The sequence below is a fragment of the Carya illinoinensis genome, chromosome 5, assembly GCF_018687715.1.
Source record: "Carya illinoinensis cultivar Pawnee chromosome 5, C.illinoinensisPawnee_v1, whole genome shotgun sequence".
Taxonomy (NCBI): Eukaryota; Viridiplantae; Streptophyta; class Magnoliopsida; order Fagales; family Juglandaceae; genus Carya; species Carya illinoinensis.
This window is the reverse complement of record NC_056756.1, coordinates 14,384,427-14,399,246: the sequence shown is the minus strand read 5'-3', so window position 1 is coordinate 14,399,246 and position 14,820 is coordinate 14,384,427. Positions and strand designations below refer to the sequence as shown.

Genomic DNA, 14,820 nt, shown 5'->3' with positions numbered 1-14,820 from the left:
TTGCATTATCCGTGATGATTTGTACAAACTTACAAATCATGCACAAGCCTTGTAAAAAGTGAACCTCACCTTGTGAAAAAAACTTATTTTTATTAATAAAATCAAAAACTTCTTTTTATCAATAAAATCTAATGAAACTTTAAAACTTGTGCTTAACATTACTAGCAAGGGAGGGTAGGAGTAACACGCCCAGTCTGTCTTCATCTACGTGTCCAGCAGTCATTCATCTATTATAGACGTCACTGTTCTGCAAATCTAAGCAACAGTGTTGATGAATTCAGTTAGTTAAAGGAGAAAACATAAGCGGGGATTATCTTGCTAGGAGTAACAAGCCATGGCGTTTCTGAGATATTCTTGACATTATTTCGCAATTCTGGACACCTTTCAAGTGTCCACTACTGGCACAATAAAGGAAATCAGCGGCCGTAATCTCAGGTAATTACATTCCTCATTTTCCTTCTATATTTCCCATGCACGCTTCGGTTTTGATATAAATGAGAGAAGGGGAAGGGGATGAAAACAAAAAGACCACAAAGACATGCATTTAGAATCTCTTCCATACCATATTGAGAAATTGTCTGAATATGGAGCAACGATATTAGTTGTATCTCGTCTTCTATTTGTTGTATTTCACAACTCCCATCACCCTCACCTCACCTCACCTCACAAGCAATTCCCTTTCTTCTTCTTCTTTTTTTTTCTTTTTTCTTTTCTTTTCCCGAAGGAGCGACGGGAAAACCAACATTATGAAAGCGAAGCAGAGGAAGGGTTTACAACTATATGCCTCAGTGGGTGAGCGACATCACCACCACCAGCATGCTTGACAAACTCTGCCGGTGAGAGAAAGCTTCCATGGCATACACACATTATCCTCACATCCTCTCCCTTCCCATACTTGTACAGAATGCCTTCTATTCTTCTACCATTAGGACCATCTCCTTTTGTGAAAACACATGGCATATCTTCCATTGCATTCATGATCCCAATTTCTTTACCTCTATTTTCTGCACAATCATGTTTCTTTGATGGATTTTCCATCTCTGCTATGGAAGTTCTGCATGGATTTTCCTCGGTCTTTGTCACCAAAGAACCTACAGACTCCTGACTGCTTCGCTCCTGTAATGACTGATTACCAGCAGGGCTTCTTGCTTCACCACAACTGCCCGATCCTGCAAGCATAAGAAGAACCATGAGAAAATAAAAGCAGGAAGTTTTCCTTTATTATTCCATACCCTTGACCCTATCTAGAATCTATTTGACTAGAAACTCATAAATTCGACAAAAAAGTATCGCTGGTAATTCCAGCTACACATCTTTTTTAACATTACAGTTACAACATTTGCTCATACGTGTTTACCATTCATTGTCTCCAAGCATAGCTTAGATTCTGTTTTTATTTATGCAACTAGAAAATAATTTAAAAGGAAATTGATTTGTTTTTATTGTTTGGTTGAGATCCTAAAAATTATTTTCTAATTTGTTGTCACACAAAAAATGTGTCCATTGCAACTAACACAAAATACAATAACACTAAAGCCCATGCATTAAGATGACATATTTGAAATGGGCAGCTGACGGTGAATCTAAAGTCTTCTTGTGGTACCAATGTGGATTGACTTAGGCGATGGATCAAAGTTGGCAACAGTAAATCTAGCGTTGAAAACGGTGGAGAGGAAGTCTGCGGGCAGTGGCACAGACATTGGGTGGGGTCAGATGGTGATGGCCTAGGTATTCTCTTACATGTCAGGGAGTGAAGGGGAAAGGGAGAGGGAGGTAATGATAATGATGGTGCCAAGGTGCAAGAATAGGCAGGAAGGTGGTTTTGGTGGTGACCAAGTGAAAAAGTTACAGGAGGAGAGGGTGCTGACGAAGGCAATATAGAGGAGTAACAGGGAAAGAGCTCAAATGCAAAGGATTGAGTGGAGAGAGAGAGAGAGAGAGAGAGAGAGAGAGAGAGAGAGAGAGAGAGAGAAATAAAAAAAGGCAGAAAGAGAGGAACATCCTACGTTCTACCGAATTGAACTAAGATTGCTTTCTTATTAGAGTAAATAGAGAGAGAGAGAGATTGGAGTAAGGATATGAGCCAACATGATGACCTAGTGTGGGTGGGACTTCCTTTCTGATTGGATCGTAGAGCGGCTAGGCCTTCGGTAAAGGGAACAACAAAATTAAGACGGTGAACTCTGAAGCTAAACCTATCGTTAGGGTAGCTAAAATAGTTCCACTACAAATTAGCGAGGGCTAGAAAGTTTTACTTGATGGTGGTGCCGAGACTTTTTTTCCCAAAAGCATCGATCATCAATTTGTCAAGGTTAACTTTGGATCATTCTCCCATCATCCCAGATACCACGGGTGTAACGGAATTTTTCCCTTACGCCAAAGGCCTAGAAGAAAAGCTCAAATACGGGGAGTCTAGCTTGATTGGCTGGCCCCTCGGCCCATTAAAGGCTCCCGGCCTTCGGCCCAGGGCCATAATCAGGCGAGAAGTCCCTAAATATAAGAGAGGAGGAGACACATCATCCAGACATTCCCCTACAATGCCTAGCGTCAGAGAACCTATGCAGGTAGGTAGACAAGAAATGCGGAGAGCCATTGATCTTCTGATAGCAAGTATGGAGGAGCCAGACGGCGTGCACCGGCAGGATAGAATGGACAAGAAGCCACATCGCATTAATGGCGCCGATCTCAGGACTCCACGCTATATTAATTGCGCCACCTCAGAAACTATACCGTATTAAAGGATTCTAACTAAAGGAACAGTTGAAGGGACTATACCCCTGACACAAGGTATGGTCGGTACCTCCCCCCCCCCCCTCGGGGCGAGGGGAAACCTAGTACAAAAGCCGATCCTCAGGCATAAAGAACTCTCCCTGATTCCTCTATTCTTGCACGAACAATTAAGGTGATAGTGACTTACGCATTGGAGACTCTTGGTCTCCATCAAGGCCCCTGACCCTCTGTGTTTTCTCTAATTGCACAGATTTGAGACAAAAGACCCGAGTCGCTGGAGTCTGGTCTAAAGGCGTACAAAACACAACATTAACAACAGGTATGTACATTTCTTGATAAGTATTATATGTATAATAAGTATGATATGTATAAGATGTCCAATAAGTATAATATGTATCATACGTATAACAAATAAACACACATTTAATTGAACCAATGACCTTAGCCTTCATCTATTGTTTTCTGAAGAACATACCATTCAAACCCAAAGACGAGTTCAAACTAAAAAGGAAATCAGGGTGCCAATGGGAGTAACTTCCTTTCAAGAAGAAATAGAATGATTCTCATTCCCCTATATTCCCTAAATCCTTTGCAAGTACTCTTCTAATTTTACGTGTTCCCCATTATTATCAGTAGTAACTTGCAAGATTGCTGTAAGAATTTCACATTGAATTGAAAGGTTAATTCTCCAAGGAACCATAAATGAGCAGTACTCTCTACATTCCATATAGAAATTTCTTGAAGGAGCTGGTTGCACTCTCACGCATGAGAAAAAACTGCTGGTCCATATCTAATTTTGAGTAATACACAAACAGCAAATTGAGTTAGCCTTCAGTTATGCAGACTCGCGTAATCACGTGATGCTGGGCGTGATGTGTAATACAATTGTCCAAAAATTGCTATCAATGCTGTCCTGACCATACAGACTTGTGTGGTGTGAGGGTTAAATATCAGTTCCACCAATTACCAGACATTCAAATAAAATAAAAATTTCTTTTAATCACACCATACATTGGATCCACTGGCATACTGACCTGCTATCCCCAAAACTTATTGTGCATTAGTTTCCAAGAATTGAAAGTGGTCTCATACTCCCAGGACGACTCTAGCATGTCAATCTTTACCACAATGTGCCCGTCTGGTCACTCAAGGAATGTTTCACTGCTTCCCACCAGGGAACCAACATCCCTTCATCCTTTACCATTCAAAGTGGATTTTTTTTTTTTTTTTTCACAACATTCCATGGGATGTTCATCAACATCATGAAGTTCAACCAAACCGTGCACCATCAGTCCAGGAGTTCTGTCAACTCCCCACTCTGGAAACCAACCTCTCCTATATCTAATCTAGTAACTTGAGTAAACCTGCCTCAACTTATTTGGATGTACGTCTTAATCATTTGTAAAAGTACAAACGAGCACATAAAATGGTCACATTGTTCGAATATCCATAAAATCATTGTATGCACGTCAACTGGTGAACAAAGACGTCTGCACCTAAATGAGGACCAATCATCTGACACACAAATGATAGCGGACAAAGTATGCGTTTCAAAAATATAATGTTTATCCAGCGGCAGTGAACACGTTAATGATGTTGTTATGGCTGAAAATATGGAAATGCAGTACCTTTACCCGTCTGAAGCATGGATTAAGTCAACATTTAACAGACATTAAGGAGGCGAGTGATGAGAGTGGATAGAGCAGATGACAATACGCTTTTTGCATAGGGAATGAAAATCTGAAACTTGATTCAGAATCCTGTTCAGTAAAAGAATTTTTTATTTCATTCGGTCAAAAACATGACACCATAAAGTACCACATAAGTCTCTCTACACTTCCCCTGAATTGCATACCAAGGCAATGGTATTTTGGCATTAGCATAAAACTTTGGTGGGTCAGAAATACCTTAGGTGGTAAGAGAAAATCATGAGAAAATGTTCTAGATCCAACCACAAGAAAGTACCCAAGGGTAAAATAATTGACAGACTTGGAGGTTAGACTAATGACAACCGTCCACCTATTTTTTTGTTAGTAAGTGCAGTTTTAGGAGCCATAATGTGGGTAGGAGATTAGAAAATGGCATTAATTGTGTTACTAGTGAAGTGGACCAAGATATGCTTGCCAATTGGAGAAGGCAGGCTACAGTTAGAAATCAAGCTCTTTCAAAGAAGCAGCTTGGCTTTATGCTAGTGAGAGAGAGTCTACGGAGGGTGCTCCTGGACATGAAGTATGGAAACTTGAAAAGTGGTTGGTGCTCCAACAAATTACATGGGCTTATGGGGTTGGTCTATGGAAGAATAACAGAAGAGGTTGGGTAGATTTTTCTCGCTGTATCAGATGTGTTATAGGTGATGGGTCCAAGATTCGCTTTTGGCATGACGAGTGGCGTGGTGATCAACTTGAAAAGTGCTTTCCCAGAGTTATCCAGACATGCTAGTTCAACTCCAGTGATGTGTCAATTTTTTTCAGGGAGATATCATCTTGTAAAATCTTTTCAGAAGCGCTTACAAAAGATATTGCCTTAGATAGGAACACATTCAGAAAATAAAACAAGGAACTTACAGAGTTGATTACATATACAACAGTTCCACATGTACCCATAGTCATTAACTGTAACATCCAGCAGTCATTTTGCAGCAGTGCCCGACAAATTCTTGGACTAAAAGGAACTAGTTTCCATTTCAATGTGCACAGAAACTTTGGTGGGATCCAGCATATAGGTAAGGGAATTTATATGATTGTAAAATTAAGCTGTCCACTGCCGTTGCCTAGGGACAGGCAGCCAATTATAACACAACCTACATTCGGACAACTCCTTTAATAAAAAATGGTCCCCACCCCCCTTCTTCCAATGTTTGGAAGTTTGGCTTTCCTCTGAATTTTGAGCATGTTAGAAATGAGTGTCCAAACAACTTGAGAATATAGTCTACTCATCAGGTTGGTCAAAAGTACTTATCAAAAAAATCAGGTTGGTCAAAAGTTGATGATTGAGACAAAGTTCCTGGTCTTTTAGAAATTTATTCAAGTTAGCTCTACTATTAACTCTTTGTTTATTCCTGAGTTTACAGAGCATATGTTCAAACGAGCAAACAAGAGCATCCACTAAACTATCAACTTGTAGGTTACAGCAGGGTGGTTTTGGGTTTGGGCTCAATTACTGTGAAACAACCTGTCCTTGCATGGCTCCTTATGTAATCTCTTCTATGTCTGCAGGGAAACAACTACTTTGCTTAGCGATTCTTTAAAACTCTATTCTAGGGTCAATGTTTCAAATTACGTCCCTCCCGAAAAGTGGAAAACGTACACCACTCAACAGGACCTTAACACAACCACTGGAGTTTGACAAGTTGAGCAATTCATCCTTAAAAAAAGAAGGCAATATAGGCCATGCCGCCATAATATTCAACATGATTTACCAAATTTCTCAGCAACCAGAGAATTGATGAGCTTTCCACCCAAAAACAACTTTAGAGTACCTTCTTTTATAAGCAAGCAACTGTAGAGAGTACATCACAAAAACACCGAACCAAACAAAATTACAATTAAAGAATTGGTAAGCTTTAAGCCACAAACAACCTTAGAGAGTACATTACAGAAACATCCAACCGAACATAAAATTAAAAATTAAAAAAAAAAAGTAAAAATAATCGTAGTATTGGTATACTTCTTAAAATGTAGGGAATAATCTCTCTTAATGCAATTGTAAAAACCAATTGCAATGGTAAACACTCAGATCAAATCCACAGACATACATAAAAGCTTATGAACAAAAAATACATAAAGAAAATCAGATAAGCATATAAAATAAAACGAGATAATACCTTGAAGATTTTTATTCTCCAATTCCGACATCCCCGACGAGCATCCCGCCTGCGATTCGCACGACCGCTGCGAAGTCAGGCGCCCAAACCCTATTGGCCTAGCGCCTAGCGCTGCATCCCTCGCCATCGAAGCCCAAGTGGGAATCCTCAAAGGCGACGCCACGGTCGAACTAAACCTATTGGCCGTTGTAGATTGCTGCTTATCTCTCAAATTTAACCCCGCTAGACCCTCGCTTTCCTTCCTTTCCTCCACTTTCTCTGCCTTGGAGCTCCTCTGCTTCTCCGACCGCCTTCGCTTTGCCTCCATTCGCCGCAATGTCTGCAGCTCCTTCCTTTTCCGCCACTCCTCTGTCTCCGTCGGAAGCGACGAGGTCCTCATGAGTGTGGGGTATGATGGAGGCTTCGGAGCTAACGACTCATCGTCTCGAACCACCGGTATTATTCCCGCTATGGAGGACGACCGGATTAGCTTCTTTGCGCTCTTGTCGACCCCGAATCGACCACCTAGCGAGAGGCCAAGATTTAGCTCAATCTCTTCCGAATCTTCACTGAGTGTCGCATATTCGGATTGCTGCGTATTGTTACACGTAAATCTCTGCAATAAATCTCTCGGGTACTTATCTAATTGTAGAGAAAGATTTTTCATTGCTCTGCTCCTAGCTTCTTTAGCTTCACCCATGTCTCGTACAACAGGAAGAACGAAGAAGGCAAAACCACAAAAGCTTCAGCAACTGCGTCTTTGCAGATTAAACAGAACAACTCTATGATCTGGCTCAGTTAAACCCATGATTATGATCAAAACTTGCAGTCACTAACGCTACGTCTTGCCAAAAAAAGGGAAAAAAACGCTTAAAACAATAATCCAACCCAACATGTTCACGTCTTGAAAGTTGAAACGTATGCTCACTTTTATATCAACTGTTCTTTTATTAAACAAAAAATCAAGCGAACAAATTTTGGGCGAGGATGAAGCAGTGAGAATACAAAATCAGAGCATAAAAACGAGAGAAGAACTGAAACCAAATAAGGAAAACAAAAGCAGAAACAGATGAGGATTATTTTGGGTTCTGTAACTGTTGAGGAAAAAAATAATATTCCGAAAATACCCTCGACGTTTCGTTTTTGGGGGGCAAGAAAAGTACCTGAAGGGAGGGAGTCAAGTGGCGATCGGGAGAGGGCTCCAGCGAGACACGTGGTCCTAAGGACACAGTTATTAATTTGCTTTTTTTGACGTTCTCTACCAACAACATCAACATGTCAGTGTAGGAACTGGGAAACACGTGTCGAAGGTACATAGATAAGTAGGGGAGTAGATACCACGTTTCGTTCTAGGTCTGGCACCGTGGGAATTAGACACGTGGGTGTTCAGCTTTGGCCTCGTAAAGGCTGCGGTGTCGGGTTTAGCAGCTTTATTAGCTATCTTCTCAGGAAGTCACGGTACTGTGATACTGGTACGGGGAACTCTGCTTTACCTCCTGTTATTCACTTTTTACAGAGATATTTTATTTTGTAAAATACCTTAACTAAGGTTACATAAAAATAAAATTATAAGTTAAAATGATTTAATATAATAAATTATAAAATTATTTTATTATAAATTTAATTTAATAAATTTTATAAAATCACATTAATTTATATAATTTATTTTATATAATTTATTTATATCTATAATAATTCTCTTTTATTTTATTTTTACTCATTTGAACTACACATAAAATTCTTAAAATTTTTATCATTTTATTTTTAAATAAAAAATATTTCTTAATTTTATTTTTATTTTTTTAATCTAATCAATGCTTAATCATTATCTAAACACAAAAAATAATATAACTTTTACATATTTTTAAACAAATCAAAAAAATAATATAATTTTTATAAATTTTAAAACAAAAATAATAATATTCGAATGGTATTAAAAAATAAAACTTAAAATAGATTTTGAAATAAAATGAAATGTCCTTCGTCTATATGTCCAAACATAGTCTAAATTCCAAAACGAGGTTGAGACTTTTTTTTCCCCTTCTCTCTCTAAAACCTTTCCCTTCTCTCTAAACAACAACAAAGCTCTCGGCTAGAGCGGGTGGGAGCTTTGGCTCCCTCCCTCCTCCCTCCATCTCCCCGCCTCCCTCCCCCTCCCCCTCCCCCTTCTGGTTTGTTTTTTTCTGTTTTTGTTTTTAGGCCGTATAAGGGAGAATCACAAATCTGGAAGAATCTGACAACGACTGACCAACACGTGTACCTCCATGGTGTTGCCTAGTCACCGATCTTCAAGACCACCGAATACGGTGCCAATTGAAGTGGAAAGTGGCCCGCACGCGCGGGTTAAAGTTTCTGGTCGTTTCGACGTGTGGCGCTCACGTGCTACCAGAAATCCCTCTGCCGATGCCACGAGCGGCATTTTTGGAACCTGTGAGTCGGGGACTTCCAAAATTGGTCAGTTGGTTCTCTCATAGCGTGGCGCATGCAGAAGTACCTACGGGTTACATTGATTTTTCGTATACAGTGTTTCCTATGTAGTTTCTTTGATGTCTTGCCTTTTCTTTTCAATAAAAAAATCCAAAAAAAAAAAAAAATAGTCCCCCCTCCGCTTGGCGGTGCTTGGTGGGGTTGGTGTCCTATATCCCGCTTAGTCGGGTATGGGGGTTTGGCAACCCTATTATAGATAGAGTTGTGTTGTCTCTTAAATTTAGGTCTTTAGAGGTTAGTCGATTGGACTAGATGATGTCAACCACTTTAGTATGTTGAGAAGTTATCAACCGTTGTAACTGATTTGTTGTTTAAGTTAAAATTATAAGTCCTCTTTAATGAATGGATATGATCTGTTATTCAAAAAATAAATAAATAAATAAACCAAAACGAGGATACCATGATTTCAAATTGAGAATGCGTGATCATATTTGGGAAAACAAGTTTGAGAAAATGACATTGATTATAAGTTTTAAAATAGACATGAAATTTCACAAATGTTAAATACTAAAACAAGTTTCTATATTTGTCTTTTAGTGCCTGTTTAGTCAAATTGGTCTCTATCTAATTTTGAACTTTTTATTTCATTATGCTTTCAAGTTCGAACTTTTTATTAATAATTTATTAAAAGTTAAAACAATATCAATAATAGTATAATACTGATAATTAGGTATAACATGTTGTGTAAAATTAGAAAAAATAATCATTCGAAGAAAATGAAAATTTAGCGACCCAAGCTTGCCTACGATGTATCCAAACTTCGAATTATTTATTATTTAAAAGAAAAATGATATTGTAATTATATAATATACAAATTTCACATTTTTTTTAAAAAAATAGATCAATCTGATATTCATATAAAAAAATTAAATTATAATAATAGAATTTATTTTTTTAAAAAAATACATGAGATTTACAGACTCTAATATTATATATACTCTAATAAAGAAATGCTCAATTGTTCCCGAGCCATGCCTGGTCAAAAATAGGGCATTGTTTTGGACCACTCAGGCGATGCTTGCGTGCATATGCTGCTTTTATTTTCCCTTTTTTTTGTTTTTTAAATGATTTTTTCCATTTTTAGTTTGTATATTTTATATGACATGCGACGCACAAACATTAGTGATAATGTGTCGTTTTAAAGAATTATTAACAATGAATTAATAGAAAGAGTAATTGATCAAAATTGAAAATAAAAGAAAATATAAAGTTCAAAATTATATAAGGGGTTTATTCACTCATAACATAAATCACAATTAACCATTTTAGAATGACAGTAGATCTTATAATGTAAAAGAAAAAAGAAATGATATTTGCAGTCGTAATTATGCAAGCAGCGTGTAGTCGTTTTGAAAAAAGTGAATTAATATGAAACTCATATGAAAAAAAAAAATTTATTTTTATAATTTTTTTTATTCATTCCGTATAACCGTTTATATCCCATTTACATGTGCCGACTACATCTACCAGTTCTGAAAAGAAAAATGATTTAGATCCCTCGAGTTTTTCCCATATTGCATTTTTGCCACCTTTTAACAAAATAAAGAAAAAAATATGTGATGTATAGCTTTTTAATAGAATTTTTTTTAATAGAAAAATGTCAATTATGGTAGGAACTCTTTTTGTGTATGAATTTGAAGCATATTTAAATTGTTCAAGAGAAATATTTAGTTATAAAAAGATTATATAAAAATAATTTTATAAATTAACGTGATTTAATATAATTAATCAGATTATAAAATTATATTTATTATAAAATAAATTTAAAAAATTTATGTATTTAGTGTATGTTTGAGATTACGATAGAAAATATAACTTATAATTTATAAATTAAGTAATAAATTCTACTATTAAAAATATATTTACTGTTTGGTAACCATATGTTTAAAATACTTTTAAATATATTACGTTTGTTTGAAAACAAATTAAAAAGGTACTTTATGAGATAGAAATAAAGATTATTTGAATTTTTAAATATTATAATTATATCTTTAAAAGTTTAAAAGTTATAATTATTTTAAAATTTATGAATATTTTTTTTATAAATAATTTTTTTAAAATTTGAATTACATTCTGTATCATTTACAAATATTTTTAAATGTACTTTTTAATTTATTTAAAATTAAAAATATTTTAATATATAACACTAAAATAATTTAATTCTTTTATTAAATAATTTTTAAAAATATTTAACCACTTTTTAAAACTGTTAACGCAATCCTAAACAAGCCTTTAATCCTTCCCTGATACCGCTCTCATTGTTCATGAACTATACATAATGTGTTGCCACGTGTCAGATACTTTTCTCTCTCTGTTTTTTTATTATTATTTTAATTTTAATTTTTAATTTGAATCTTGACGACGTTCTTATCAAACAAGTAAACGAGGAACTCGTTGGCCATAATGGGCAACGAGTGCGCTGAGCCACGTGGTTCCTCCCAGTCCCAGTCCCAGTCCCGAATTATGTCTAGCGAAGTGGGACCCCCAACCATCCATGTTGTACTTTTTAAGGATCGTATTAGCTAGCATTCCAATTTCCATCTATAATACAATTATTAACAAAATATTATTTTTCTTAAATTCTCCGAGTTTTCCTCAATGAAAATGACTTTTCATTTTGCTGTTAATAAAAAAAATTCAGGAGTTTAAAAATAAATTTTTTATTAACAGTAATAAAATGTAGTTATTAAATGGAGAGTAAGTATCATTTTCCTTTTTTTTTTTAGTACGAACAACGTTATTCTTTATCTTAATATTTATAATCTTTAATTATAATAATTAATGTGACATATTATAAATAATTATACACTTATGTGATAAATATATGGACTTATTTAAAATAGAATAAAATAATAAATATATGTAAGAATAATAAAATTTATAATAAAAAATATGAGTAGTGATATTTTCAATCGTGAGTATGTAAATACCGTACAATTATTTTAAAAAAGAATAAATAAATATGATATAGATATAAAAAAAACTAAATTTTTAATAGTGAATTCTATTTTCTTTTTTAAAATAATTGTGCTGCGTTTGTATACCGCTCTAATAGAAGACTCAAATTACATGACCTATACTCTAAAAGGATTAGTTAATGAAACAATTAGAATCTTATAAAAAAATATGAATTTTACATTCTCAAGTAATGTGAGATCTCATTCACCACTCACCATTATCCTTATTATATGGATATCACAATTTTCCTTCTTAAATTTCTGACGTTATCGTCAGGTATATCTGTTGTAGATGGCACGGCTCAAGTTTCATTTTTTTATTGAAATAAACTCTGATATTATTTGTAATACCCTAATAAAAGATTTAAACTACATTACCTATATTTTAAAATAACTATTCAATGATACAATTAGAACCTTATTGAAACTTTATAAATAGTAATATCTTCTTATTTTAAAATAATGTGAGATCTTATTCATTATTTATTCTTATTCTTCTATATTATAATTTACACACTTTATAACTAAAATATTAGTTAAAAAAAAAACATTAGTCATTAAGTACATATGAGTACGTGTCAAAGTTGGCTAGGGTCACCACCATGGGTGACTCAGTTGGAGTTGGATGCAAGATTTTCTATGCCAAGTGTGAGTAAAGATAATATATCAAGATTCCCCTCTCATACTCATGCATATCTTGTTAAAAAGGTGACTCGGGTAAGCCACGTTTTATATCTTATGTTTAGGCTAAAAATGATTTCTGAGGAAGAGTTGTTTTGCAATGAAATTTACGAATAAGAGGGGATGGGTAGAGTCTCTGTCTGGGATACTTTTGAGCAGAATAACGGCTAGGCTTTAATAAATCAGGGTAGAGAATAAATGAACGAACATATGAAAGGGTAATAGGGTCAGGTAGAAGGTTCTTTTTTTTTTGGTAGAAAGATTTGATAGGACACGTCATTGATTCTGATGTTTGATTTGAATTATTGTCTATGACATCTGCTCGCCACGTGTTGGGTAGTCAAACGTGAGAAAATGACAATAATTGATGTCCGAACACCTCCCCTTTTAAGTTCTCTTTTTTTATTTTTTAATAAAGAGGATGCATTTACCCCACATATCCTATATATTTTAATAATAATATTATTAAATTAATTAAATTTTTTTTATTTATCATCTATACATTATATATTTATTATAATTTTTTTTAAATAACTATAATATATGATTTATGAAAATAATAAATAGAATTATTCTTTTATAAATACCTTAATGTATATATATAAGTAACTGAGACTCATTATCTCATGATGTGATATTAGGTGATTAAAAATTATTTATTATATTTATCTAATACCACATCATATAATAATGAGAAGATGATGAGAGAATAGATAATAAATATATTTTTTTAATATATATAAAAATTTTTATTTATCATTCATACACCATACATTATACATAATTTATTTATTTATTTTTTCTTATCAAATATGTGGATGATGAGTAGAAAAATTCAATTAATTTAGCAAGAATAAAATAAAAAAATTTAAAAAAATAATAAAATGAAATAAATACAAATAAGTATGATATGTGGTGTGTAGGATGATGAGTAATAAGACTCATATATAAAAGAGTAAATTTATATTCTTTGATTACATAAATTAATGTGACATACTTTAAATAGTTTTATATTTATCTATACAATAAAATAATAAATTTAAATTGAAAAGGAAAATGTATTTTTATCTATGTAACATGTTTTTATACAATTTTTAAGTTATAGTGTTGAAATCAAGTTTTCTTTGCATTTAAAAATTCAAAGCAGCACCCTAGACATATTTGGTTAGAGAGGATTTTTATAAATTTTGCAGTTTCTTTTTTAAATTAATTTGAGTGTCTTTTGTATTAGAATTTAGTTTGGATAAAAGTTTTGTGATTGGTAAATGATTAGATTTTTTTTAAATAGATAATTATTTGATATTTAAAAAAATAGTGGATGGAAGTTGAAACTTAAAAAAATATTGAATAAAAAATATACTTTTCATTATGCATTGAATTCACAAGGATTCAAAACCATTTTGTGAATATAAATGTTTAATTTAGAAAAAGATTAAAAAATTATAATAATAAAATTTACAAACTGATGTGATTTAAATTAGAAAATTATTTTTAAATATTTTTCTTATAAAAATAACACTATCTTTTATAAATATTCAAAAAAATCACACATTCTCAATTTATTAAATAAAGATATAGCTATTAAGTCGTTTGGTTTGAAAAATTATCTCATTTTAACTCGTATGGAAAAACGCTCTCTTATCAAAATACTTATTTTAAAATTATTTTTAATTTAAAACTATCTCATCTCATATCTCTTCTGAATACAAACTTTTATCATCACATTTATTTTAAAATCACTTATTAAGTATTGTGTATTTATTTTGAAAAAAAATTAAAAGAAAAATGGCAAATCTATTGAAGACTTTTTACTGACATTTTGTAATGATTTTATTTTATTTAATTTTTAAGGAAGTATACTAATTTATGAATGTTTTTATTTTTTAAAATATTTAAATAAATTTAAAAAATAGAAAACTGTTGATGAAAGAAGTTGAACTAAATTTCTCAAAGAATTTTAAGGCCCAATCCAACAGATCGAGGTGAAAACTTGGGCCCGGTCCAAGGAAGTATTTACTCTATTCAGGAAAAGAAAGAAAAGCTTTAATAACAAATTGAGCTCCCGGCGAGGATCGAACTCGCGACCTTTCGCTTACGAAGCGAACGCACTACCACTATGCTACGGAAGCTTTCGCCTATGTCAATCTTAAAGTTATTATATAG

The 14,820-nt window shown here is 33.7% G+C and overlaps 1 protein-coding gene and 1 non-coding gene across 2 annotated transcripts; both read right to left on the bottom strand.

Moving 5' to 3' along the window:
- Positions 1-315: 315 nt before the first annotated feature.
- Positions 316-7,676, bottom strand: LOC122311591 (ninja-family protein AFP2). The gene is made up of 2 exons (XM_043126194.1): positions 6,554-7,676; positions 316-1,169 (listed from the first exon to the last, which is right to left on the bottom strand). The coding sequence occupies exons 1-2, from the start codon at positions 7,230-7,232 to the stop codon at positions 745-747; spliced, it is 1,104 nt and encodes a 367-aa protein (XP_042982128.1). The 5' UTR covers positions 7,233-7,676; the 3' UTR covers positions 316-744.
- Positions 7,677-14,714: 7,038 nt separating this feature from the next.
- Positions 14,715-14,786, bottom strand: TRNAT-CGU. The gene has a single exon. It is a non-coding gene; the product is annotated as a tRNA-Thr (tRNA).
- Between the last annotated feature and the right edge of the window lie 34 nt (positions 14,787-14,820).